General features: G+C 43.8%; 1 protein-coding gene across 11 annotated transcripts in view; it reads left to right on the top strand.

The window, feature by feature from the left end:
- psd3l (pleckstrin and Sec7 domain containing 3, like) overlaps positions 1 to 26,645 on the top strand; it is a 435,109-nt gene that overhangs the window by 382,346 nt on the left and 26,118 nt on the right. For all 11 annotated transcript variants that reach the window (XM_072583934.1, XM_072583936.1, XM_072583937.1 and 8 more), the window contains 2 exons: positions 3,033 to 3,226; positions 11,292 to 11,362. In XM_072583934.1, the coding sequence (XP_072440035.1) occupies positions 3,033 to 3,226; positions 11,292 to 11,362 (265 nt within the window). The remainder of the gene's footprint in view (positions 1 to 3,032; positions 3,227 to 11,291; positions 11,363 to 26,645) is intronic.

Here is a 26,645-nt window from a genome sequence, read left to right as displayed (position 1 = left end):
ATGTATGGAATGAGCTGTCAGAGGAAGTGGTGACGGCTGGTACAATTACAGCATTTGAAAGGACGGGTATATGAATAGGAGGGGTTTAAAGGGATATGGGCCAAATGTGTCTAGATTAATTTCGGATATCTGATCGGCATAGACAAATTGGACCAAAGATCTGCTTCCATTGTGTTTAGTTATATGACTCGAATTCTAGATTTTTATTGAATTCAAATTTGCCATGGCAAGATTTGAACCTAGCTCTCCAGAATATTCCCTGGGCCTTTGGATTTACAGTCTCATGTAATGCCACTAGGTCATTGTCTCTCCCTCTAATTCTTGACCCTTCTGCTGATGGGAACAGTTTGTCACTTTCTACTCTGTTTAGATCCCTCATGATTTTGAACACCTTTCATCAAATCTCATCTCAGTCTTCTGCCAGGAGAGCAGCCACAGCTCCTCAAATATCTATCAATGTAACCAAAGTCCCTCGTTCCTGGAACCATAAATGTTTCCTTCACACTCTCTCATGCTACCGCTTGCGATATGGACTTCCATCTTTTTGGACTGCTCCTGTAGCCTGTGTTTGCCATACGTAGAAGCTAGTTTCTTAATTTTCCGATCCTTGGTATCCACTTTACTACTTAATTCATGTAATTAATATTAAAACTTAAGACACCACTTGCCTTCCTTCCTAATACAATCCCTGAACCTGGTATGATGCCAGCGTGTGTTATGTAATGCATCTTGTGGCAATCTGCCATTGAAAATAATGAGAGTGGCTTCGATGGTTACTCAGCTTAAAAGTTTGTTGACCCTCCTGGATTCTTCAGTCAGATGAAAAACCATTTACCCAATGCCCAGAAGCTCATTAATATGAAAACAAGAAAAAGAACATTAAAAGCTGTATGTTTTTATAAGTCTTTCTTTCAACTCAGAAACTGTCTATAAGATTTCATGATCTATCTGAGATGTGCTTCATAATCCTTCCGGCAGAATGGGATATGGTACAGACAGCAGCAAGTTCTGTTTAGCCCTGGAGCATTATTCAATCTACTGTTTCACAATGTGCTGTGCTAATCAGTAAACATTGTCAAGTGGAATAAATGTATCTTCTGTACTTTATGATTTTTTTTCATGTAAGTTCATGAAATGCGTAGAGTTTAAGCAAGTCAAGCTGTCACATCAAGGCTTCTCCTACTGCAGTGGTACCATCGGCTGAATGGAGGCAATTGGGAAGAAAAGAAAGGATAACCTTGCATTTATATGGCGTCTTGTACAGCCTCAGAATGTCCAGTGAGACAAAGTTTCCATTATTAATACAGGCGTGGCACTCCATTTGAGAAATCTAAATAAATGGACTAATGCAAAACTTGGAAATGGCAATTCATTTCTGCCTCTGACAAACTATTCCCTGCCTGTCCAATCTCTCCACTTCACCTGGTCTTCACTCCCTGTACCATGGGTCATCAGCTAATGTGTGTAGAAATTTATAAAAGTTAAATGCTAGCCAAGTGAGACTTTTTTTTAAAACCAGGAAATATAGTTTATTCCAGCAGAAAGATCATTGATAAGGGGGTGGCATGGTGGCTCAGTGGTTAGCACTGCTGCCTCACAGCACCAGGGCCCTACGTTTGATTCCACCCTCGGGCGACTGTCTGTGTGGAGTTTGCACATTCTCCCCAAGTCTGTGTGGGTTTCCTCCCACAGCCCAAAGATGTGCACGTCAGGTGAATTGGCCATGTTAAATTGCCCATAGTGTTAGGTACATTTGTCAGAGGGAAATGGGTCTGGGTGGGTTACTCTTCGGAGGGTTGGTGTGGACTTGTTGGGCCGAAGGGCCTGTTTCCACACTGTAGGGAATCTAATCTAATCTGAAAATGAATAGTTTACCAGTCACAGCTCTCAATAGTTTTTTTATTTCCCACAGAGCTGAGCATGTTTGCTAGCTGTAGGAGATGGAATCTCAAAGTCCATCTGCCTCTTCTACCCAAGAGTCTATTATGGGAATCAAAGGAGCAGAGTGAGTGCAATAATGTGAACCTGCTGTTGTATCTTTTAAAAACCGGGATTAGCAAGCTAGGCAGAGAGTAGTCAGGTTGGAAAGAGAGTTGAGTTGGGGGTCACTGACAGCTTAGATGTAGTTTTCCCTTTTGGGACAGTCTAGGACCAGAGGGTTTAATCTCAGAATAAAGGGTCACCCAATTATTACAGCGAGGAGGATAGTGAAGGGAGTGATGAATCTCTGAAATGCTTTTACACAGAGAGCTAAAGATGCTGGTTAATTAAGTGTATTCAAGGCTGAGATAGACAGATTTTTATAGGGAAAAGGCAGGGAAATGGGTGATCAGATCAGCCATGAATAGAGGAGACTGAATAGGCTGAATAGCTTGCGTCTGCTCCGCTTGGGGGGGGGGGGGCGGGGAGGGCTTCTGCTCCGCTGTGGGGGGGGGGGGGGGGAGGGGGAGCAGGCTAAAGGACTTAATCCTGCTCCTAATTCTAACTGTTGTATGTTTGTGACGATCTTTTGACTACTTTGGAAATATCATGCAGCAGTTTTTAAAAGACATGCTGACAGTCAACAGCAAAGCAACCATACTCATGTACGCTGGTATTTGTTTTGTATTGATGGTATAAACAGCCTAACTCCTGCTCTTAAAATAACTAATTGGAGTGTCAGCACAGAGATACCTGTAGGGGTATTGTAAGTGACAGAAATTTGGCTTCACTTGCAATTATTGAAAATAACTTGTATATATGCTGTATCGACAGTTCCTTGCTGATAAACTAGCTGTGAGCTAACAAGCAGTTTTAAAATCTGTGAAGTTTTATAACCTGTTTGACCAGAGTGTGCGCACACTGCAACATTGTTTAGTTCACTGAAGAATGGGGTGCAAGATGTCCTCTGTAACCCCAGAAACAAGGGGGATCTCCTCCGACTACTGCCCATTCCTTGTCAGCAAGTTGTTGGTCTGAATTCTGTTCCATGTGAAGAACCAATGTTATAATTCTCACCAAGTGACGTTCTCCCTCCCTTTTACTACTTCCAGAAATGAAGAAGAGTTGAGGAAATCACTCTCCGAACTTGCTAATGACAAGACAGACAATGCTGGATCCAAGTCCAACAATCGTATTGGATCTGGTACAAATCCATTTCTCGACATTCCGCAGGATCCCAATGCTAAAACGTACAAAACCGGCTTCCTGTCACGAAAAATTCACGCAGACATGGATGGAAAGAAAAGTGAGTCTTTACCAATTGGTCATTTCCCCTATTTCCTTTCTCTCCTTTTTCTCTCCCTCTCTCTAAATCATCATTCCTGTCGCTGGTTGATTTGATTCCCTACCCGGGTGAAAGGTTGTGGGAGAAAGGGATCAATATTGTTCGACCTATGGACTTCAAGTATCCTTCAGGGATGGTTGTGGTTGTCCCATGAATAGATTAAGTCTGTAAGGTGACATCAGGCATGGAGTTATACAGCGTAGAAAAAGGCCATTTCATCCACCTCACCTGCATTATCTTTTGCAGAGAGCTATCCAATTGTGCCCAATTCATCTACTCTATTGGCATAGCCCTTCAAGGTTTTCCACTTCAAATACTTACCCAGTTTTCTTTTGCAAATCCGTATCGAATCTGCTTTCACCAGCTTTCTATGGCAGTGCATTCAGGACAATCAATACTTCCTGCATAAAGCAATTTCACATGACAATCTTTGGTAAACTTACTTCCTCTGGTCACCAACTTATCCTTGCTTTATTGCTCTTCTCAGAGATGGCCCTGGTCCAGTCTAGCATTCTTGTCAAAAAAAACATTTGAATAAGATTTAGGACTTTGAGTCTGTGCCATTGATTCACAGTTTAGTGCTTTCCCCATACAATAGAGGGGTTTGGAATACTTTTGAAATAAGTCTTCCTTGGGTTAGTGATGTCATTTCCTGTGGTGAAGTCATTTCCTGTTCTTTTTCTCAGAGGATGCTAAATGGGATCCAAGTCAATGTATTTGTTGGTAGAGTTCCAGTTGGAGTGCCATGCTTCTAGGAATTCTCGCACGTGTCTCTGTCTGGCTTGCCTTAGGATGAATGTGTTGTCCCAGTCGAAGTGGTGTCCTTTCTCATCTGTATGTAAGGATACCAGTGAGAGAGGGTCATGTCTTTTTGTAGCTAGTTGATGTTCATGTACACTCTCACTAATATCCTTACATACAGATGAGGAAGGACACCACTTCGACTGGGATAACACATCCTTCCTAGGACAAGCCAAACAAGAGACATATGCGAGAATTCCAAGAAGCATGGCACTCCAACCGGAACTCTTATCAACAAATACATTGACTTGGATCCCATTTACCACCCTTTGAGAAAAAGAACAGGAAATGGCTTCACAACAGGAAATGACATCTCCAACCCAAGGAAACCTAACACCTAAATAAAAACAGGGCCACACCACCAGTGTTCACCGTAGGCTCACTGATGTTACCTAATATGGTGACGAAACATCTGAAAATGAATCTTCTAGCTCAGTGAGCAAACTTACATCCATGAGTGATTTTATTCACTCTATTCTTTAGCTAAGTCATATTTCTAAATGGCTTTAATACTGTCCATTAAAGTAGAAAACCATATTTGAGTGGCTTGGCTTAAATTTTATAGATTCTCCATGCCCATTGTTCCCTTTTGGGATACAACATGAAAATGGAAAGTTATTATGAGAATAAACCTCAGTTTCCAGAAAGGTTACAATTTGAAAATGTTCCTTATTTAAACCACAAGTTGACCCTGTGATGTTCCATAGCACTGAGGAAGTGGAATGCATAAAAATGATTTTTTTTCAGGACCTTTCCCTGTGATAATGTAAGTCCACAAGAAGTAAAATTGACATTCTGTGATACAAGATTGAAGGATACTACTTGAAATGTCATCACATCTAGCACGAGCTAAAATGAATCCATCACATTTTCATGCCCCTCTTAATTTGGAATTGAGTATAATAGTTTTTTAAAAAAATTCATTCACAGGACTTGGGTGTCACTGGCTGGGCCAGCATTTATTCGGCATCACTAATTGTTCTGGAAAAGGTGGTGGTAGGCTGTTCTGTCCTGGTGGCGGTTGGAGGGGTGGGGCTCAAGGGCAGAGGAGCGGGAAGTGGAGGAGATGTGGTGGAGAGCATCGTCGATCACGTCTGGGGAGAAAATTGCAGTCTTTGAAGAAGCACCTTTCCCTGCAACTGCAAGAAATGCAAAACCCACCCCACCAACCTCCATATACATCGTATCATCCGTTGCCATTTCCGCCACCTCCAAACGGACCCCACCACCAGGGATATATTTCCCTCCCCTCCCCTATCAGCGTTCCGAAAAGACCACTCCCTCTGTGACTCCCTCGTCAGGTCTACATCCCCCACCAACCCAACCTCCACTCCCAGCACCTTCCCCTGCAACAGCAAGAAATGCAAAACTTGCGCCCACACCTCCCCCCTTACTTCCCTCCAAGGCCCCAAGGGATCCTTCCATATCCGCCAGAAATTCACCTGCACCTCCACACACATCATTTACTGCATCTGCTGCACCCGATGTGGCCTCCTCTATATTTGGGAGACAGGCCGCCTACTTGCGGAACGTTTCAGAAAACACCTCTGGGACACCCGGGACACCCGGACCAACCACCCCATGGCTCAACACTTCAACTCCCCCTCCCACTCCACCAAGGACATGCAGGTCCTTGGACTCCTCCATCGCCAGACCATAGCAACACGACGGCTGAAGGAAGAGTGCCTCATCTTCCGCCTAGGAACCCTCCAACCACAAGGGATGAACTCAGATTTCTCCAGTTTCCTCATTTCCCCTCCCCCCACCTTGTCTCAGTCCCAATCCTCGAACTCAGCACCACCTTCCTAACCTGCAATCTTCTTCCTGACCTCTCCGCCCCCACCCCCACTCCGGCCTATCACCCTCACCTTAACCTCCTTCCACCTATTGCATTTCCAACACCCTTCCCCCAAGTCCCTCCTCCCTACCTTTTATCTTAGCCTGCTTGGCACACTTTCTTCATTCTTGAAGAAGGGCTCTTGCCCGAAACATCGATTCTCCTGCTCCTTGGATGCTGCCTAACCCGATATCCTAACCTAATCTAGTCCCATTTGCCAGCACTTAGCCTATATCCCTCTAAACCCTTCCTATTCATATACCCATCCAGATGCCTTTTAAATGCTGTAATTCCACCAGGCTCCACCACTTCCTCTGGCAGCTCATTCCATACAAGTACCAGCCTTTCTGTGAAAAAGTTGCCCCTTAGGTCCCTTTTATATTTCCACTCTAACCCTAAACTTATGTCCTCTCGTTCTGGACTCCCCCACTCCAGGGAGAAGATTTTATCCATTTATCCTATCCATGCCCCTCATGATTTTATAAACCTCTATGAGGTTACCCCTTAGCCTCCGACACTCCAGGGAAAACAGCCCCAGTCTATTCAACCTCTCCCTATAGCTCATATCCTCCAACCCTGGCAACATCCTTGTAAATTTTTTCTGAACCCTTTCAAGTTTCACAATATCCTTCTGAGAGGAAAAGAGACCAGAATTGCACGCAATATTCCAAAAGTGGCATAACCAATGTCCTGTATAGCTGCAACATGACCTCCTAACTCCTATACTCAATACACTGACCAATAAAGGAAAACATACTAAATTCCTTCTTCACTATCCTATCTACCTGCGACTCAACTCTCAAGGAACGATGAAGGTCCAAGGTCTATTTGTTCAGCAACGCTCCCTCGGAGCTTACATTTAAGTGTATAAGTCCTGCTATGATTTGCTTATCCAAATTGCAGCACCTCACATTTATCTAAATTAATTTCCACCTGCCACTCCTCAGCCCATTGGCCCATCTGATCAAAATCCTGTTATACTCTGAGGCAACCACCTTCGCTGTCCACTACACCTCCAATTTTGGTGTCATGTGTGAACTTACTAACTATACCTCCTTATGTTCACATCCAAAACGTTTCTATAAATGACAAATTTGTATAAATTTCTATAAAGTAGTGGACCCAACACCCATCATTGTGCCACTCTACTGGTCACAGACCTCTAGTCTGAAAAGCAACCCTCCACCACCACCCTCTATCTTCTACCTTTGAGCCAGATCTGTGTCCAAATGGCTAGTTCTCCCTGTATTCCATGAGATCTAACCTTGCTCATCAGTCTCCCCTGGGGAGCCTTGTCGAATGCCTCTCTGAAGTCCATATAGATATGTCCACCACTCTGCCCTCATCAATCCTCTTTGTTACTTCTTCAAAAAACTCAATCAAGTTCATGAGACATGATTTCCCACACGCAAAGCCATGCTGACTATCTCTAATCAGTCCTTGCTTTTCCAAATATGTGTAAATCCTGTCCTTCAGAATTCCATCTAACAACCTGCCCACCACCATCATCAGGCTCACTGGTCTACAGTTCCCTGGCTTTTCCTTCCCACCTTTCTTAAACAGTGGTACCATGTCAGCCAACCTCCAGCCTTCCGGCATGTCACCTGTGACTATCGATGATATAAGTATCTCAGCAAGGGGCTCAGCAATCACTTCCCTAGCTTCCCACAGTGTTTTAGTGTACACGTGATCAGGTCCTCAGGATTTATCCACTTTTATGCATTTCAAGACATCCAGCACCTCCTTTTCTGTAATATGGATATATTTCAAGATTTCACCATCTATTTCCCCACATTCTATATCTTCCATGTCCTTCTCCACAGGTAGCACTGATGTTTCGTATCCCCTCCATCTCTCCGGCTCCATACACAGGCTGTCTTGCTGATCTTTGAAGGGCCCTAATCTCTCCCTAGTTACCCTTTTGTCCTTAATGTATCTATAAAAACCCTTTGGATTCTCCTTAAGTCTGTTTACCAAAGCTATCTCATGTCCCCTTTTTGCCCTCCTGATTTCCCCCTCAAGTATACTCCTACTGCCTTTTTGCTCTTCTAAGAATTCTCTCATCTCTCCTGTCTATATCTGACATATGCTTCCTTCTTTCTCTTAACCAAACCCTCAGTTTGTATTAAAATTCAGTGACAGATCCTCTTGCCTTGAGAACTCTGGGAGCGTTTCTTCATACCTTAACAATTGAATGGCCATAGTAATCCACAGCTGAAGAAAGGCACAAGGTGATAGAACATAGAACATAGAACATAGAACAATACAGCGCAGTACAGGCCCCTCGGCCCTCGATGTTGCGCCGATCAAAGCCCACCTAACCTACACTAACCCACTATCCTCCATATACCTATCCAATGCCCGCTTAAATACCCATAAAGAGGGAGAGTCCACTACTGCTACTGGCAGGGCATTCCATGATCTTACGACTCGCTGAGTGAAGAACCTACCCCTAACATCAGTCCTATATCTACCCCCCCTCAATTTAAAGCTATGCCCCCTTGTAATAGCTGACTCCATACGTGGAAAAAGGTTCTCACTGTCAACCCTATCTAACCCCCTAATCATCTTGTACACCTCTATCAAATCACCCCTAAACCTCCTTTTCTCCAATGAAAACAGCCCCAAGTGCCTCAGCCTTTCCTCATACGATCTTCCTACCATACCAGGCAACATCCTGGTAAACTTCCTCTGCACCCGTTCCAGTGCCTCCACATCCTTCCGATAGTATGGCGACCAAAACTGCACACAATATTCCAGATGCGGCCGCACCAGAGTCTTATACAACTGCAGCATGACCTCAGGACTCCGGAACTCAATTCCTCTACCAATAAAAGCCAGTACGCCATATGCCTTCTTCACTGCACTATTTACCTGGGTGGCAACTTTCAGAGATCTGTGTACATGGACACCAAGATCCCTCTGCTCTTCCACACTACCAAGCAGTCTACCATTAGCCCAGTAATCCATCTTTTTATTACTCTTACCAAAGTGAATCACTTCACACTTAGCTACATTGAACTCCATTTGCCACCTTTCTGCCCAGCTGTGCAGCTTCTCTATATCCCGCTGTAACCTGCCATATCCTTCCTCACTGTCTACAACTCCTCCGACTTTCGTATCATCCGCAAACTTGCTCACCCAACCTTCTAACCCTTCCTCCAGGTCATTTATAAAAATGACAAACAGCAATGGTCCCAAAACAGATCCTTGCGGAACACCACTAGTGACGGCACTCCAAGATGAACCTTTGCCATCAACTACTACCCTCTGTCTTCTTCCAGAGAGCCAATTCCTAATCCAAACCTCCAACTCACCCTCAATGCCATATCTCTGTATTTTCTGCAGTAGCCTACCATGGGGGACCTTATCAAACGCCTTACTAAAATCCATATATACCACATCTACCGCTTTCCCCTCATCTACCTCCTTCGTCACCTTCTCAAAGAATTCAATAAGGTTTGTGAGGCACGACCTGCCCTTCACAAAACCATGCTGACTATCCTTGATCACATCATTCTTATCCAGATGTGCATAAATCCTATCCCTTACAATTCTCTCTAAGACTTTGCCCACAACAGAAGTGAGACTCACTGGCCTATAGTTACTAGGATTATCCCTACTCCCCTTCTTGAACAAGGGAACCACGTTTGCTAGCCTCCAGTCCTCTGGCACTACTCCTGTAGACAAAGAGGACACAAAAATCAAGGCCAATGGCTCTGCAATCTCCTCCCTTGCTTCCCAGAGAATCCTAGGATAAATGCAATCAGGCCCAGGGGACTTATCTATTTTCACCCTTGCCAGAATTTCCAACACCTCATCTCTACATATCTCAAAGCCATCCATTCTACTTATTCGTGCCGCAGTATTCATATCGACAACAATGTCCCGTTCCTGAGTGAATACTGACGAAAAGTATTCATTCAGCGCCTCCCCAATCTCTTCAGCCTCCACACGCAACTTCCCATTACTATCCTTGATTGGACCTATTCCTTCCCTAGTCATTCTTTTATTCCTAACATACCGATAGAAAGCCTTAGGGTTTTCCCTAATCCTACCAACTAAGGACCTTTCATGTCCCCTCCTTGCTGCTCTTAGCTCTCTCTTCAGGTCCTTCCGGGCTACCTTATAACTCTCAATCGCCCCTATTGAACCTTCACGCCTCATCTTTACAAAGGCCGCCCTCTTCCATTTAACAAGGGATTCCAACTCCTTATTAAACCACGGCTCCCTCACACGACCCTTTCCTCCCTGCCTGATAGGTACGTACTTATCAAGGACACTCAATAGTTGCTCCTTGAACAAGTTCCACATATCAATTACGCTCTTGCCTTGGAATCTACTTTTCCAATCCACACATCCTAAGTCATGCCTCAACGCATCATAATTTCCCTGCCCCCAGCTATAACTCTTGCCCTGTAGTACACACTTATCCCTCTCCATCACTAGACTAAAAATCACCGAATTGTGGTCACTGTCCCCAAAGTGCTCACCTACCTCTAGTTCTAATACCTGGCCTGGTTCGTTACCCAGAACCAAATCCAGTATGGCCTCACCTCTTGTTGGCTTATCTACATATTGTGTCAGTTTTGGAGACACTTTTGCGGAAAGCCCACAATGTTGTGCATTTAATGACTCCACTTCAAAATTTGTAGTTGGTAGTGAAGTGCATCGAGACATCCCGAGGACATTTGGAGGTCACACTCATCTGGTTAACTGATCTTTATTTCTTTAAAATGATAACCTCGAGCGTGATGCTGTCATTTTGGCATGTGCAAATTAATACCAAGTCATTTTGTTTGCATTGAATATTAAAGACTTGTTCATCTTTATGAATTGCTCTAATCTATGCAACTACCTTTCCTTTGAATTGGCAATCCATATATAAAAAGAACACCCAGTTCAAAAATAATTAGAGGCCAACTTTGCAAAATGAATGAATGCAATTAATTTGGAGAATTACATTTAAGGTCCTGGTTCAGGATTTTGAGAATGTCCAACTGTGCATGTATGCAGGACACTTGCAAATCAATTCAATACTTGGAGCCAAATACTGACCACTTACATTTCTAGCATTCACCTCTGATGATGAGTTGCTTTTGTAGTTGCATACTCTCTAATTTAGTTGTCAGCATTCCAGTCAGAAATGCGCACTTGCACAATGTGGGTGTCTTTTCCCAATACACTTCTTTAAGTCATTCTCAAATCATCCATTTTCTGCACTCTGTTTTCTCTGCGGTGGTTTTGAGACTGCTTCCAAAAAGGACTGTTACCTCCTTGAGTACATCCTGTTTATGCTGGCAAAGCCAGAGCAATGTCATCTGTACTAATTGTCGAGCCACCCACCTCTATCTGATTCTTACTCATGTTTGATTTCTCTCATTGCAGCTCCCAGGGGCAAAAGAGGTTGGAAGACATTTTATGCTGTGCTGAAAGGCATGATCCTTTACTTGCAAAAGGTAATTCAAAACGTGGCCAGCTTTAAATCTGATAGTGACATTCATCCCTGACATTCAATTGCAGAACGTTACCCTGTAAATGTGAAATGACTTTATCACTTTGATTAAGGAGTCAATAAATGTAGCAATGTAAGGGCTGTCAGGTTCATCGTGTCTGTCTTGACACCTGCTGATGGCAAAACACCAAGGCCACGGTAGGCAAATAAAGCTCCTCCATTCTAATTTATGGTGTGCTAGAATAATAGGCTAACAGAGTCAATTCTGTCTGATCTGTGAGTTCAAATGGCTGTATTGTGACCATTCTAGTATCTGATTCCCTTTCCTTGTGCAATTAGCCACCTTGGGATGAATGCAGAGCCAACTCAGTAATCTATAATATTATACATCTAATGGTTACAGAGAGAAAAGGATTACTTCCATTACTTCATACTGTTGGCTTGCTTGGGATTTTATCTCTGGGAAGTGCTTAACTTTGCCTTTTAAATGAAAGAACAGAAAGCAGGCGCTTTTTCATCTCTGATCATTTGCACAGTGTTCAACGTATGCCTCGCACTAATTTTACAAAGAGGTTAATGTCATCATCAATCAATGATGGACTGAAGAAATCTTTCTGGAGAAGCACTTGACAATGGCACTTCTCAACTGGAAAGCAATGGTCCATTGACAATGAATAGTCATTGCTGCAGGCTGATTATTTTGAGGAGCCAGCCAATTTAAATGGGATTAACTGAGAGGGGAGTATGAATCTGATGCATTGACATTATATCCTCTGTCTGGGAACTGTTCTCAATTTAAATCTTGGTTTTAAATGTAGCAAATTTGTGGGACTGCACCTATTCTCCACAAGGCTAATTCATGTTAGCTTGAGCTTCAAGCCAGCATTATGGTGACAGTTTCAGAATGATTTCTGTTGAGCAAGTTTTGTCAACCTTGGTTTTGATAATTGCATTTTTCCATTTTCTTTCCCCTCCCCCATCCTTTCTTGATTTACGTCCTGACCTTTCACTGCAGCTCCCTCACTGCAGCGATCACTGAATCCCTTATATTTCTTAAACAACGACCAGCAGATTTCCAGTGGTAGTAAAAGCATTACAGTTATAGAGTCATGTAGCACAGAAACAGACCCTTTGATCCACTTGGTCATACTGACCAGATAGCTCGTCCCATTTGACAGCATTTGGCGCACATTCCTCTAAACCCTTCCTACTCATGAACCCATCCTGACGCCTTTTAAATGTTAGAATTGTACCAGCCTCCAACACTTCCTGCATGCAACACCCTCTGTGTAGAAACATTGCCCCTTAGGTTCCTTTTAAATCTTTCCCCTCTCACCTTAAGTCTATGCCCTCTAATTTTGGGTTCCACCAGCCCAAAGAAAATAACTTGTCTATTTACCCTATCCATACCCCTCATAATTTTATAAACCTATATAAGGTCACCCCTTAGCCTCTGATATTCCAGGGACATCGCCCCAAAATAGTCACCCTCTGCCTTTCGCTGAAACCCTCCACCTGGCAACATCCTTGTAAATCTTTTCTGAACTCTTTCAAGTTTCACAATATCTTTCCTATAGCAGAGAGACCAGAATTGCACTCAATATTCCAAAAGTGGCCTAACCAATGTCCTGTAGAGCTGCAACATGATCTTCCAACACCTATACTCAATGTATTGACCAATAAAGACCAGTGTACCAAACGCCACCTTCACTATCCTGTTTATCTGCGACTCCACTTTCAAGGAGTTATGAACCTGCACTCCAAGGGACTTTTGTTCAGCAACACTCCCCAGGACCTTACCATTAAGTGTATAAGTCCTGCCCTGATTTGCCTTTTCAAAATGCAGCACCTCGCATTTATCTAAATTCAACTCCATCTGTCAGTCCTTGGCCCATTGGCCCATCTGATAAGGTCCCGTTGTACTCTGAGGTAACCTTCTTCACTGTTCATTGTGCCTCCAATTTTGGTGTCATCTGCAAACTTACTGCCATACATTACTTATCGAACAATAAATTGGGGGCCAGTTAGCTCAGTCGGTTGGTTGGCTGGTTGGTGATGTGGTGTCACACCAATTCCAGTACTGGCTGATGTTACCATGAATAGCTGACCTTCTGTTTACCTTTAGTCCAACAATACTTTGCAGAGTGTAAATTATAGCCTTGGGGCTGAGGTTAGATCCTGAGACACTCGCTCTTTGCACAAAGGAAATTGGAGCAGTCGTAGACCACTCAGTCCTAAAGCTTGTGCTACCATTTAACTTGGTCATGGCTGATTTTCCTTCTCAATAACATTTCCTCACACTATTCTCTTATGGTTTGCTATCTTTAATATCTGGAAATTCTATCGAAATTTGTCTTGGAAGATACTCAATAACCATGACTCCACAATCTTCTGGGTAGAAAACTCCTTAGATTCACCGGCCCCTGAGTGACGAAATTCAATCTTCAGAATCCTAAATGGCTGATCCCCGATTCTGCGACCGTGTCCCCTGCTTCCACAACACCCAGTCAGGGGAAATGTCCTTCCTGCATCTCCCCTGTCAAGCCCTGTATGAATTTTGCATGTTTTAATAAGATCACCTCCATATGAAGGAGGTCGGCCAGGTGGATGTCATAGAGTTCCCCGATTGGGGCTGTTTACCTGGTCCAATCGGGGACCCCTGGCTGACAGTCCTAAACTAGAGTGTCAAAGGTTCTATTCCCCTGAGAGCTGGCTCTGAGGAAACCAAACCAGTGTCAATTACTATGTACGAATAAATAATAGGTGACAGGAAATGGCTTTCATGTAGTTACTTAAGTGTGACAAGAGTGGGATTTACCTTGATTGGCTCAAAATATTTCAGTTAGAAAATGGCTGCCTGAGTGAAGTCCAAATTGAACTCTTGGAGGTTTTTCAGGAAGGTTTAAGGATTTCCAAAGGACCCTTGGCCACCTTGCAAGTTGATCAGGAAGCAATTCCACGATCCTGCAAAGTCCCCCCAGTGCCATTTGCCTTACTGGCAAAATGGAGGCAGAAACCAGAAGAATGGAGAGCGGAATCATCAAACCGGTCCAATTGGCAGAATGGCCAGCACCGGTTGTACCTGATTGTGAAGCCTAATTGGTTGGTTTGCCTTTGTGGGGCTTTTAAATAAAGGGTAAACTGCTTCTCACTGTTGAATAACTATCCAATCCCTAGCATAGAGGACTTATACGCAAAGCTGGCAGGGGCTTCACAAGGCTGGGTACGAGCCATGAGTACTGCAATTATGATGAGATAAGGATTCCTGGAAGTATACTACAATTAATACCCATCAGGGTGTGTAACAGTAAATGAAACTGCCATTTGGGTATCATCACCTCGTGCAGTTTTTCAGCTGATGATGGAGAACATTTTACGAGGTCCATCCCAGGCTGCTATTCATCTGAATAACATGCTAATAACAGGGAAGACCAATAAAGAGGACTTAGAAAAATTGAACATAGTCCTTAAATGTTTCTTCTAGGCGTGTGAATGCCTTAGAAGGGAAATATTTGAGTTCAAAGCACACCAAGTGAGCTACTTGGGCTAACGGGTCAACAAGACTGGGTTACACCAGGTGGCCCTGCTCCCGCATCTGTACTGGTGCTTGAGTCTTTTCTTTGGCCTGGTGAATTATTATGGAATGCTGATATGTAACCTGGCCTCCACCCTGGAACCCTTACATCTGCTACTGAAAAAGGGGTCAGCCTTGGAAATGGTCTCATAGTGAAGAAGCAGCTGTCGTTGTCTAAGGCATTGGCCCGCTGCGGTTCCAAGGAAGATCTGATGCTAAGTTGTGATGCCTCCCTGCACGGTATTGGGGGGGTATTGGCTCACAGATGGCCCAATGGAGAGGAGCACCCAACAGCATATGCTTCCTGGACTGTGACTGATGGAGAGCACAAATACGCCCAGATAAAGAAGGAAGGTTCGACGCTCATCTTTGATGTGAGAAAGTTCCATGAACGTTTTTATGGACATAAGTTTGTAATAAGAGCAGACCACAAACCCCTGCTAGGACTACTCAAAGAGGACATGGCTGTGCTGCCCACAGTTTCAGGTCAAATTCAGCGGTGGCTGTCATTCTAAGTGTGTACAATTACAAGTTGGAACACCGTCCAGGGGGTCAAGTAGCAAGTGCGATGTTTTAGCCACCTCCCATTGATGGATACACCACCAGAGGAAACACCACTGAAGAGTCCATTCTGGTTTGAAACTTTCTGGGCACGCTTCCAGTCACCACTGACCGTATCAGGCTGTGACCACAAGAAGTTCTGGTCCTGGCAAAACGAAACCAGCTCGTAGTAATGGGGGCAACGAAAGGGAAACCGTTTTGGACCTGGCGAGACCAGATCACCGTACAGGACGGCCTGTGATTATGGGGAAGCAAGACTGATTCTCCCAAGCAAAGGTCACTGCCAGATACTGGCAGAACTCTCCCAGGGTCATCCAGGGCTATCCAAACTGAAGATGTTAGCGAGAGGTATGTCTGGTGGCCAGGGTTGATGCCGACATAGCTGTGTTGATGGGGCAGTGCCCATGGTGCCAACAAGGCCAAAATGTACTGCCAGCAGCTCCCCTCTGATTAGTAGGAATGGCCGGATAAATCCTGGATCAGTTACACATCGACTATGCAGGCCCTTTCTTAGTCAATGCTCAATGTTCTTAGTCATTGTGGGTGCCCACTCAAAGTGGTTGGACGGACATAGAGTTCATTCATCAAAATCAGGGACAAAGATAGAAACGGACAAAGAGCACCTTTTGCAATGCACAGGCTTCTGGAAGTGTTGGTCACAGATAACGGGCCGTTGTTTACCAGCAGGAAATTTGAGTATTCCCTGAAGTCAAATGGCATTCGGCATATAAGGACAGCTCCATATCATCCATCGTCCAATGGTCGCACTGAAAGAAACAGCCTACAGGTTCACTAGATACCAAACTGTCCTGTTTCCTATTTGATTATTGGACCACCCCTCTTGCTACAATACTCCCCACATGCTCCAGCAGAGTTACAAATGGGGAGAAGACTCTGCACCAGGTTAAATCTGATCTTCCCGGACCTGGAGGGGGGAGCCTAAAGTGGCCTCAGGAATGCTAATGCCCAATCCAAGATTCTTCTAAGCGAGAGAGGCAGTTTACTTAAGGGAATGAAGTTTAGTGCTGAAACCGTGGGAACAGTCCTGCATGGATAAGAGGCATATGGTTAGTGTGAGGTCAGAACCTGGGATGTACAAAGTTCGGGTAGGGGAGACCGTCCTGAATAAGCACGTGGACCACATGAAAGCTGCGACCTCAAAAGTGGGGCAGGAGCAGAACATAGCTGGTCCCTGGAACAGACAGAGGCTGTTGGAACCCTTGCATTCTCCCTGTCCATCGAGCATCAAAGAAACCTCTGAGATTGAGATGGACACAGCAAATGTCATAGCCTCAATGCCTTTACCCCCCTGACAAAGAGGATGGATTTCTTCCAAGACACTCTAGGTTTAAGAGGCGGGCTGCAGTCTTGTACACCCACCCATATCCGACGCTGAGTCAGAGGAACTGGACATAGGGTGGGAAGGATGTGGTGATTATAATGAGGTCAGCCAGGTGGACCTTTATAGAATATGTGTTCGCTGATTGGGGCTGTTAACCTGGTCTAATCAGAGAGCCCTGGCTGACACAGAAACAGGAGTGTCAGAGGTTCTGTTCACTCTGAGAGCTGGCTCTGAGGGAGCTGGAGCAGTGTCGAGTGCTATTCCCCTGTAAATAAAAGACTACTTGGTGATAGGACACCGATCTCTGTGGAGTTATTTAAACCTCTCACTGTGAAAAACTCAAAGAAAATAATCCCAGTGTCCTCAACCTAGTCACATTGAAGAACTAAGTGATCTAAGGGACAAGTAACATGAACCTTCATAGCATGTGGGAGGTATTTTCACAAAATCTATCCTGGGAGGAATCAGGCCTTTTGATAATGAGGAGAAAGCATATTTTAGAAGGAGTTAAGGAAAATAATCATTCGAGAAAATAAGATGTGGAGCAGAATGTGCGAAATCAATTGATTTATAACAAAATAATGTAATCGGTTATTCTTTTCCATGTGTCAAGTCACTTTCTCAAGCCCAAGCAACAAAATTCTGAAAACTGTACTGGAGGTACATATATGTTTATGGAATTAAGGAGCTGAATGGACTACTTTTCATACTCTCTTTCAAAAGAAATCTCTCCCCATTCCTTCCCTTCAGTTTTCTCTTGGGTGTACTTTGCTCAGTGTTGAGTGCACAAGATAATAGGCCACTCAACTTGGTGGGGCATCACAACGGAGCCAGATCTTGCTCTCCCCTTTCATCGACCTCACATTTCCAATAGAATAGTGAGAACATTGGCTGATTTTTCTTCACCACCCACTTCCCCTTTGTTAGTGCAGGATATTTTAGTCCAATAATAGATCCCAATTGTCAATTCAGCGTAGATCCAGGATTAGAGAGAGGATTTCTTTCAGCCTAAGAGACTATAGAAAATGTTAGTGCCAACTTTTCTCTGAGCTACAACGAGATCCACAATCGATACAATTGACACGTCAGATTGACTGGAATTTGGATGAGCTTGTACCTGCAGCCAGACACAGGTAGCTTTGGTGGTGGCAGGGATGGAGGGAGGATAGGGGAATCTCACAGTGGTCCTAGTGAACTGTCTCCACCCCCTGACTATGCTGTTGCAAGACCGCTCCTAGCCATCTACAGTGCTGCCAATCCCCTGGCATCCCACAGATCGACTGGAGGTTGAAGCAAAGTATTGACCACCAGCAAAAGCACTAAAACCGCAAGAATTGATCAGCCCAAGCCACCAAGTAAATTGCTTTTCACTTCTATTGGTGTGTAAATAATGATGACAAACTATTAAAGGCTAAAGTCCAGTTGCAGATACATAACTGTACAATTCACTTAATTCTGTTATTCAGTGGTGGCACTGAAATCAGTTTAGTGTTGGTGTTTGGAATCCTTTTTAAGCCCATTTAAGCCAATTGAACACAGCATAAACAGTTTGCATTGTAGAACCAGAGAATGTCGCGGGTGTGAATTTAACTACTGCGGCTGTCTCTGGCATGGAAGCCAGCTTCATTTTGCTAATCAGATTTGTAGAGGAATTGATTGAAAATGTATACGGTATTAGTCAGTCGTAGTGGTGTGGCACAGTTTGCTGGCATGACAGGCTGTGCAGCAGATTGCTGGGCAAGTACACACTGTGATTGTTGGCACCGTGCCTAGTTTCACCTTTCAGTAGGGAAGGTGTAGAGCAAAGCCAGAATAGCCCACTGAGAAGCGATCTAATTCAGTGAGTTTTCCACAGTTGCATGCCATCCTATTCTATTGTTGAGGAACGTAGGAACAGATGTAGTCCATGCTACCTCTTAAGTCTGCTATTCATTTTCTTTCCTCCCCCTCCCCATTTACCTACGGGATGTGAGCATCACTGGTAAAGTTAACGTTTGTTGCCTGCTCCGAACTGCCCTTGAACAGACTAGGTCATTTCCAAGGCATTGCTGTGGATCTGGAGTCACATGTTGTCCAGACGGCAGGATTGAGGGGGAGGATGGCAGATTTCCCTCATCATTTGTGATGCCAAATGGGCTTTGACCACAGTCGATGACTGACCCTCACCATTATTGGGACTAGTTTTCAATTCTATTATTAATTGAATTTAAATTCCAAGGCGATGTTTGAACCTGTGTCCAAAGTGAACCTGTGCTTTGCTTGCCCAGTGACATTTCCATTATTACCACCATCACCACCTGGCAGGTTTGTAACTCAGCATTTACCCACTTTAGCTCCATATGCCTGGCTATTATTTATCTATTAAAGTATTCACTGATCTTACTTTGAAATCTCCAATGGTCCTCGAATCTGCAGCCTTGCTGGGGGGACAGTGGCCGATTACACCACCTTTTGTGGTAAAAGTGCTTCATGATTTCATGCAGAAATCACTAAAGGTCCTCAAACAGCACCTTCCAAATCGATGACACTTCCGTCTTGAAAGACAAGGCCAGCAGATACATGGGAACCCCATCACTTGCAAGTTCCCCTCGAAGCCACTCACCACCCTGACTTGGAATTGTATCACCATTTCCTGGACAGTCACAGGGTCAAAATCCTGGAATTCCCTCCCTAACGGTATTGTGGGTCTTCCTACAGCACATGGACTGCAGTGGTTCAAGAAGATGGTTCACCACCAACTTCTCAAGGGCAACTAGGGATGGGCAATGATTGCTGGCTCAGCCAGCGATGCCCATGTCAAACAAGGAGAAAGAAAAATCCTGTTTCTATTTGTCATGCTCTTTACTGAACTCATCCACCAGAAGAAGTAATGGACAGAATGTTCCACTCAGGGGTTTGGTGCACTTGGCGGTCACTTAAATATCCAACATGGGGCTGGCGACTGCAGCTATGGCATGGTAGGAATGGTAGCTGCATCTGGCAGGATGAGGAGTGCCATGGGGTTTAAAGTGATCCTGGAATACCGAGTCGGGTCCCCTTCACCCTGGAGCCTACTGCTGTCAGTCCATCTCCAATCATTGTCTGTGCTCCCATTCACCCTGGGATAGCCCACAGACCAACTGCAAAATTCCAGTCAGTCACTCATCAGTGGCCTGGACACAGGCCTCTTCATTGAGTGAATAAGCCGCCTGGGCTCTTGTTTGCAAGTATCCATTCCATGTTTGTTCTGACCTTCCAGAAGAAGGCTGGGATTGGGATCATGACCAGGAATAATTCCCAAAAACCCTTCCTGAACCCATAGCAAATTGGCTGCCCCGTACCTTTGCAGTCATCCCATCAACTACATTCCTTGGAGTTTAACCTGCCTCTGAGGTCTAGCTGTGAACTCTAGAAGCAGTGGTCAATGCTCCAGAATGGCTTGTGTGCACCCTCTGAGTGGCTGAGCAAACATTGCTCATCAAGTGTCCCTTTCCTTTGAAACAACTTGATCCCATTGCTGCTCCCTCCCAACCTGAAGCATGTTGTTGGGGCTGATCTGTTTGCTGTTTGAATCTCTTTGTTGCTGCAGAGTGTCATTGCTGAGTATCCGCTATCATTACCCTGAAGAACACTCTCGTAACTTGGCGATTTCAGCAACATTGATGCTAAATGTGCTTTTCACATCTGCTTTCCCTCTTCCATGCCTTAACATTGTCCATATTAAATTTCATCTGCCATGTCTCACTTAAGTATCATGGTTGATTCATTTTCTATCTCTGTTTTTTATTGTCTGTGCATTTGCACTGTTATACAAGTGTGGCAAGTAATTCTAATAGTGAGGGGCCCCTCACATGTACACTGTGAGACCCTCTCCCTTCTCCTCCTTGAATCGCCTTCCCCCTCCTCTTCTTCACCTCCCCCACAATGCCTGTTGTTTTAGCAACCCTTTAGGACATGGAAGGAGAAATTGTTTGATATCTGAACACCATGTTTACATGGGAAACCAGGAGATGGACACTGAACACTTCATGGAACTCTACACAACAGAACGAGGTCATTTGGCCCGTCAAGCCAGAGACATCTCAGTGGGACAGATGCCTTGTTAATTCCATTCCTCCTATCTTTATTCACCATGGAATGTTTCCTCTTCAATGATCTAATACTCCTTTTAGAATCTGTTTCTATCCCCTTTCAGGCAGTGTACTCCTGATCATCATAACTGGTTTTCAAAAATAAAAACTCCATCTCTTCCCTCCAGTTCATAACTCTGTGTCCTCTGATAACCAATCTTCCCACCAGTCGCAGGACACTTTCCTGCGACCTACACTATCAAATACATGATTTGGAGATGCCGGTGTTGGACTGGGGTGTACAAAATTAAAAATCACACAACACCAGGTTATAGTCCAACAGGTTTATTTGGAAACACTAGCTTTCGGAGTGCTGCTTCTTAATCAGGCATAACCACCTAATGAAGGAGCAGCACTTTGAAAGCTGGTGCGTCCAAAGAAACCTGTTGGACTATAACCTGGTGTTGTGTGATTTTTAACTTTATCAAAATACATGATGATTTTAGCCTCCCCTAACCCTTTGCATCCTTTGGTGTAACAATCTCAGGTTCTCTTGTCTCTCCACATAAGTATTATCCAAAATCCATGTTATTATCTAAGTAAACCTCTGCACCAACACCTTGGTATCCTCGTTAAAGTACAGTACAGAAGTGGGCATTATATTCCAGTGGAGTCCGAACAAATTTACAAAGGTTTACCTTCAAGTCCTTGCATTTCTACTCCATGCCTTGACAAGGCCAAGAATTGCATAGAATTCTTTAACAGCCTTAATGATGTGTCTTGCTACCTGTATATATAAATAATGCACGAGTCCTCACTTTTCCTATACTCCCCTTTAAAAAGGTACCACAGGTGTGGTATGTTATGTGTGGTATGAATCGCATCTCAATAAGGCTGCTTTTGCAACAGGAGGAGGAAAGGGCAATTCTATACTTTTTATCTTTTGACTGCTCCCCACTTCCATCACACTTGAGACCCGTTTGGTGCAACCAGACTGCGACCTGGCAGTATTGTGGCTTTGCCAGTGCTTTATTGTGGAATGTGTGTATATTGCATCTACCAACATTCAATAGGTCCTTAGCAAAATTTCCCTCTGGCAACCAGTTATTGAATGATGCAGTACATTAGCTGACCATGACTTGCAACATCAAAAAGATCTTGTAAGCAAGCAGACACATTTATTTTTCTCTAATGGCCATAGGGCAATTGCTGTCATTTTTCTTTGGTGTGGAGCTTCCTGCAGGGAGATGGTGTGGCAATGAAGCCAAACAGATATGCAGAGCTACTTCAGTGGCAATTTATTTGCTTCAAGGTTGTGCACATATGATTGATTTCATGACCGGGTTGAGTAAAACTCCAGATTGTTGTGTTGGCATCTGCTGTTAAAAGTTTTACCCCCTAGTCCCAGGGTAGGACTTGCTTTCCTTGTTGACATTCGGGGTTATTAAAGTTGATTGAAACTGCAGTTTGCCAAAGAGAAGAAGGATAGCATATTGCCCCAGTGATGGTGTTGCACCAACAAGACTGAGGGGAAAAATGAGATATTTATTATACAGAAGGCGTCAAGATTTTCTTGAATCTCATTATTTCTTAACGGAACAAATTCTGCGGCGAAGTTATTTCCTCTGGAGAGAAACGTTCAGGATGTGTATTTATGATGTTTATTGAGCAGGTTGACTGTTTATTTTCCCCCTGTGTTGCATTTAAGTGGAATTATACACCAGCTACAATGAGTCCAATAGAATTGCTTTTATTTTATTATGTGTTTGGAATATAATATAAAAATAAGACTTGCAAACCCAGGTTATTATTTCTATAGCTACACAGTAATAAACTTGACAACCACTTCAAACTCTTAAATTTCCATGAGGTGCAGAGCATTATAGATGTTTTAACACAGCCATTGAGAAAGTGCCAGGTGGAAAATTATTGGAGAAGGTTAAAGAGATTGGAGTTAGGGGAAAGGATAGCACAGCAGGTTACAAATCAGTGAGAAAGGAGAAAACAGAGAGAGAGAAGTTAAGGACAGTTTGTCAGGCAAGTTAGAAGTGGGTGGAACTCTCAGGCGTCCCTGTACTGAGGAAACAAATCAAGTATGTTGGAGAGAAACTCAGCAGGTCTCGCAGCACCTGTGGAGAGGGAGAAAGAGACAGAGTGAGCATTGTTGAGTTCAGTATGATTTGTCTTCAGGGCAGACGTCCAATTCTGAAACAATGTCACATTGGACTCGAAACATTAACTGTCTCTCTTAATATTTCTTCATAGATGCGTCTAGAACGTAGAACATTACAGTGCAGTACAGACTCTTTTGGCATCGACCTGTGAAACTAATCTGAAGCCCATCTCACCTACACTATTCCATTTTCATCCATATGTCCAACCAATGACCACTTAAATGCCCTTAAACTTGGGAGTCTACTAATGTTGCAGGCAATGCGTTCCATGCCCCTACTGCTCTGAGCAAAGAAACAACCGCTGATATCTGTCTTATATCTATCATCCCTCAATTTAAAGCTATGTTCCCTCGTGCTCGCCATCACCATCCGAGGAAAAAGGGTCTCACTGTCCACTCTACCTAACCCTCAGCTGGACCTCCTGAATTACTCTCCAGCATTTTCTGTTTGTGATTCAGATTTCCAGCAGCCACAGTATTTTGCTTTTATTTCAGTTCTGAGAACCATTACATTCATGAAGTGTATTTATGTTTCAGATACAAGTCTTGGTTGAGTGTTTATAGCTATCAGAAAATAGGACATGCACACGTGATTGCAAATTAAGGCTGAATATTATTGAGAGTCTGTATCAAACTGGCTGAACAAGGGGGGTTTCCGTATGTGCTGGGTACATGTGGAAACTTGACATTTTGGGCTGAAAAAACGGTGTTACCTTATTTACTGGATTGACATAGACACCATGATTCACAGTTTTCTCTTATCTGCCAACAGCCGAGGGAATTTGCATTGTACTCCGTATAAATTAGAGTCGTAGAGTCATAGAGATGTACAGCACAGAAACAGACCCTTCGGTCCAACCCATCATTGCCGACCAATCTAGTCCCACCTGCCAGTACCCGGCCCATATCCCTCCAAACCCTTCCTATTCATATACCATCTAAATGCCTTTTAAATGTTGCAATTGTACCAGCCTCCACCACTTCCTCTGGCAGCTCATTCCATACATGTACCACTCTCTGCGTGAAAAAGTTGCCCCTTAAGTCTCTTTTAGATCTTTCCCCTCTCACCCTAAACCTATGCCCTCTAGTTCTGAACTCCCTCACCCCAGGGAAAAGACTTTGTCTATTTATCCTATCCATGCCCCTCATAATTTTGTAAACCTCTATAAGGTCACCTCTCAGCCTCCGACATTCCAGCGAAAACAGCCCCAGCCTGTTCAACCTCTCCTTATAGCTCAAATCCTCCAACCCTGGCAACATACTTGTAAATTTTTTCTGAACCCTTTCAAGTTTCACAACATCTTTCCGATAGGAAGGAGACCAGAATTGCACGTAATATTCCAACAGTGGCCTAACCCATTTCCTGTACAGCTGAAACATGGCCTCCCAAATCCTGTACTCAATACTCTGACCGATAAAGGAAAGCATACCAAATGCATTCTTCACTATCCTATCTACTGTGACTCCACTTTCAAGGAGCTATGAACCTGCACTCCAAGATCTCTACGTTCAGCAACATTCCGTATGACCCTACCATTAAGTGTATAAGTCCTGCTAAGATTTGCTTTCACAAAGTGCAGCACCTCGCATTTATCTGAAATAAACTCCATCTACCACTTCTCAGCCCATTGGCCCATCTGATCAAGATCCTGTTGTATTCTGAGGTAACCTTCTTCGCTGTCCACAACACCTCCAATTTTGGTGTCATCTGCAAACTTACTGACTATACCTCTTATGTTCGCATCCAAATCATTTACATAAATCACGAAATATAGACGACCCAGCACCGATCCTTGTGGCAAACCACTGGTCACAAGCCTCCAGTCAGAACTCTCTCTCTCTCTCTCTCTCTCTCTCTCTCACACACACACACACACACACACACACACACACACACACACACACACACACACACACACACACACACACACACACCCAGACCTTTTTCGTTTAAATCCTGCCGAGCAGTTCTAGCAAATCTCCCTGCCATTATCTTAGTCCCCTTCCAATTTAGGTGCAATCCGTCCTCCTTGTACAGGTCACTCCTATCCCAAAAGAGATTCCAATGATTCAAAAATGTGAATCCTTCTCCCATACACCAACTCCTCAGCCATGTATTCATCTGCTGTATCCTCCTATTCCTGCCCTCACTAGCTCGTAGCACCAGGAATAATCCAGGTATTACTACTCTTGAGGACCTCCTTTTTAAATTCCTGCCTAACTCTCTGTAATCTGCCTTCAGAATCTCAACCTTTTCCCTTCCTATGTCATTGGTTCCAATGTGGACAATGACCTCTTACTGGCCCCTCTCCCCCTTGTGAACATTCTGCACGCTCTCTGAGACATCCTTGATCCTGGCACCAGGGAAGCAACACACCATTCTGCTTTTTCACTGCTGGCCACAGAAATGTCTGTCTGTACCTCGGACTAGAGAGTCCCCTAACACAGTTGATCTCTTGGAACCTAATGTGCCCTTCATTGCATTAGAGCCAGTCTCAATATCAGAAACTTGGCTGTTCGTGCTATGTTCCCCTGAGAATCCATCTCCCTCTACATTTTCCAAAACAGCATACTTGTTTGAAAATTTCTCAAGATCCTTACAGCATTCAGTCTGATAAAGCACACACAATCTTAACCTATTAAAATTTCATGAAGGTCCAGCATTACTTCTGTATCTCTATGAAGAAAACCTGGAATGTATTTCAATGTACCATACTGGGTATTACAATTAATTGTTCAGAGGACAGCTGCAAAGGGATATCAGCTGATGGGAGATTTGGGCTTACCAGGCATTAGACAGAAGTTAACGTCAGTAAGTGTTTTTTGATTATAAAGGAAAAGAATGGATTGAAAAAAAACAAGCAATTTTTAATGTTTGGAATGTGCTGTGAAAGAGCAAAGGTTTTTGAGATTCACAGGGCATATAGTGCAGCTTTAGTCACATTTATAAAATACATTGAAATACATTCTAGATTTTCTTCATAGAGGCACAGAAGTAATGCTGGACCTTCATAAAACTGTAATAGGTTAGGATTGTGTGTGCAATATCAGGCTGAATGCTGTAAGGATCTTGAGAATTTACACACACTACAATGCAAATTCCCTGGACTATTAGTTGGCAGATGACAATTGTGAATGATGGTGTCTATGTCAATCTAGTAAATGAGAATTCAATATTTTTCAGCCCAAAAAATCACGTTTATGCACGTACCCAGCACATACGACAACCCTCATGTTCAGCCACATTCTGACACATACTCTCAATAATATTCAGCCTTAATTTTGCAACCACGTGTGCACGTTCTATTTTCTGGTGCCTATAACTGAGTGTGAGGTGATACAGGCTGTGCAGTGAAGATTAGAATAGATTACTTAGTGTGGAAACAGATCCTTCGGCCCAACAAGTCCACACCAACCCGCCGAAGCACAACCCACCCAGACCCATTCCCCTATATTTACCCCTTCACCTAACACTACGGCAATTTATCATGGCCAATTCACCTAACCTGCACATCTTTGGACTGTGGAAGGAAACTGGAGCACCCGGAGGAAACCCACGCAGACACAGGGAGAATGCTCAAACTCCAC

This window comes from Chiloscyllium punctatum, chromosome 14 (assembly GCF_047496795.1).
Source record: "Chiloscyllium punctatum isolate Juve2018m chromosome 14, sChiPun1.3, whole genome shotgun sequence".
In the NCBI taxonomy this organism is placed as follows: domain Eukaryota; kingdom Metazoa; phylum Chordata; class Chondrichthyes; order Orectolobiformes; family Hemiscylliidae; genus Chiloscyllium; species Chiloscyllium punctatum.
The sequence above is the reverse complement of the archived record's forward strand: the minus strand, read 5'-3'. Positions and strand labels throughout refer to the sequence as shown.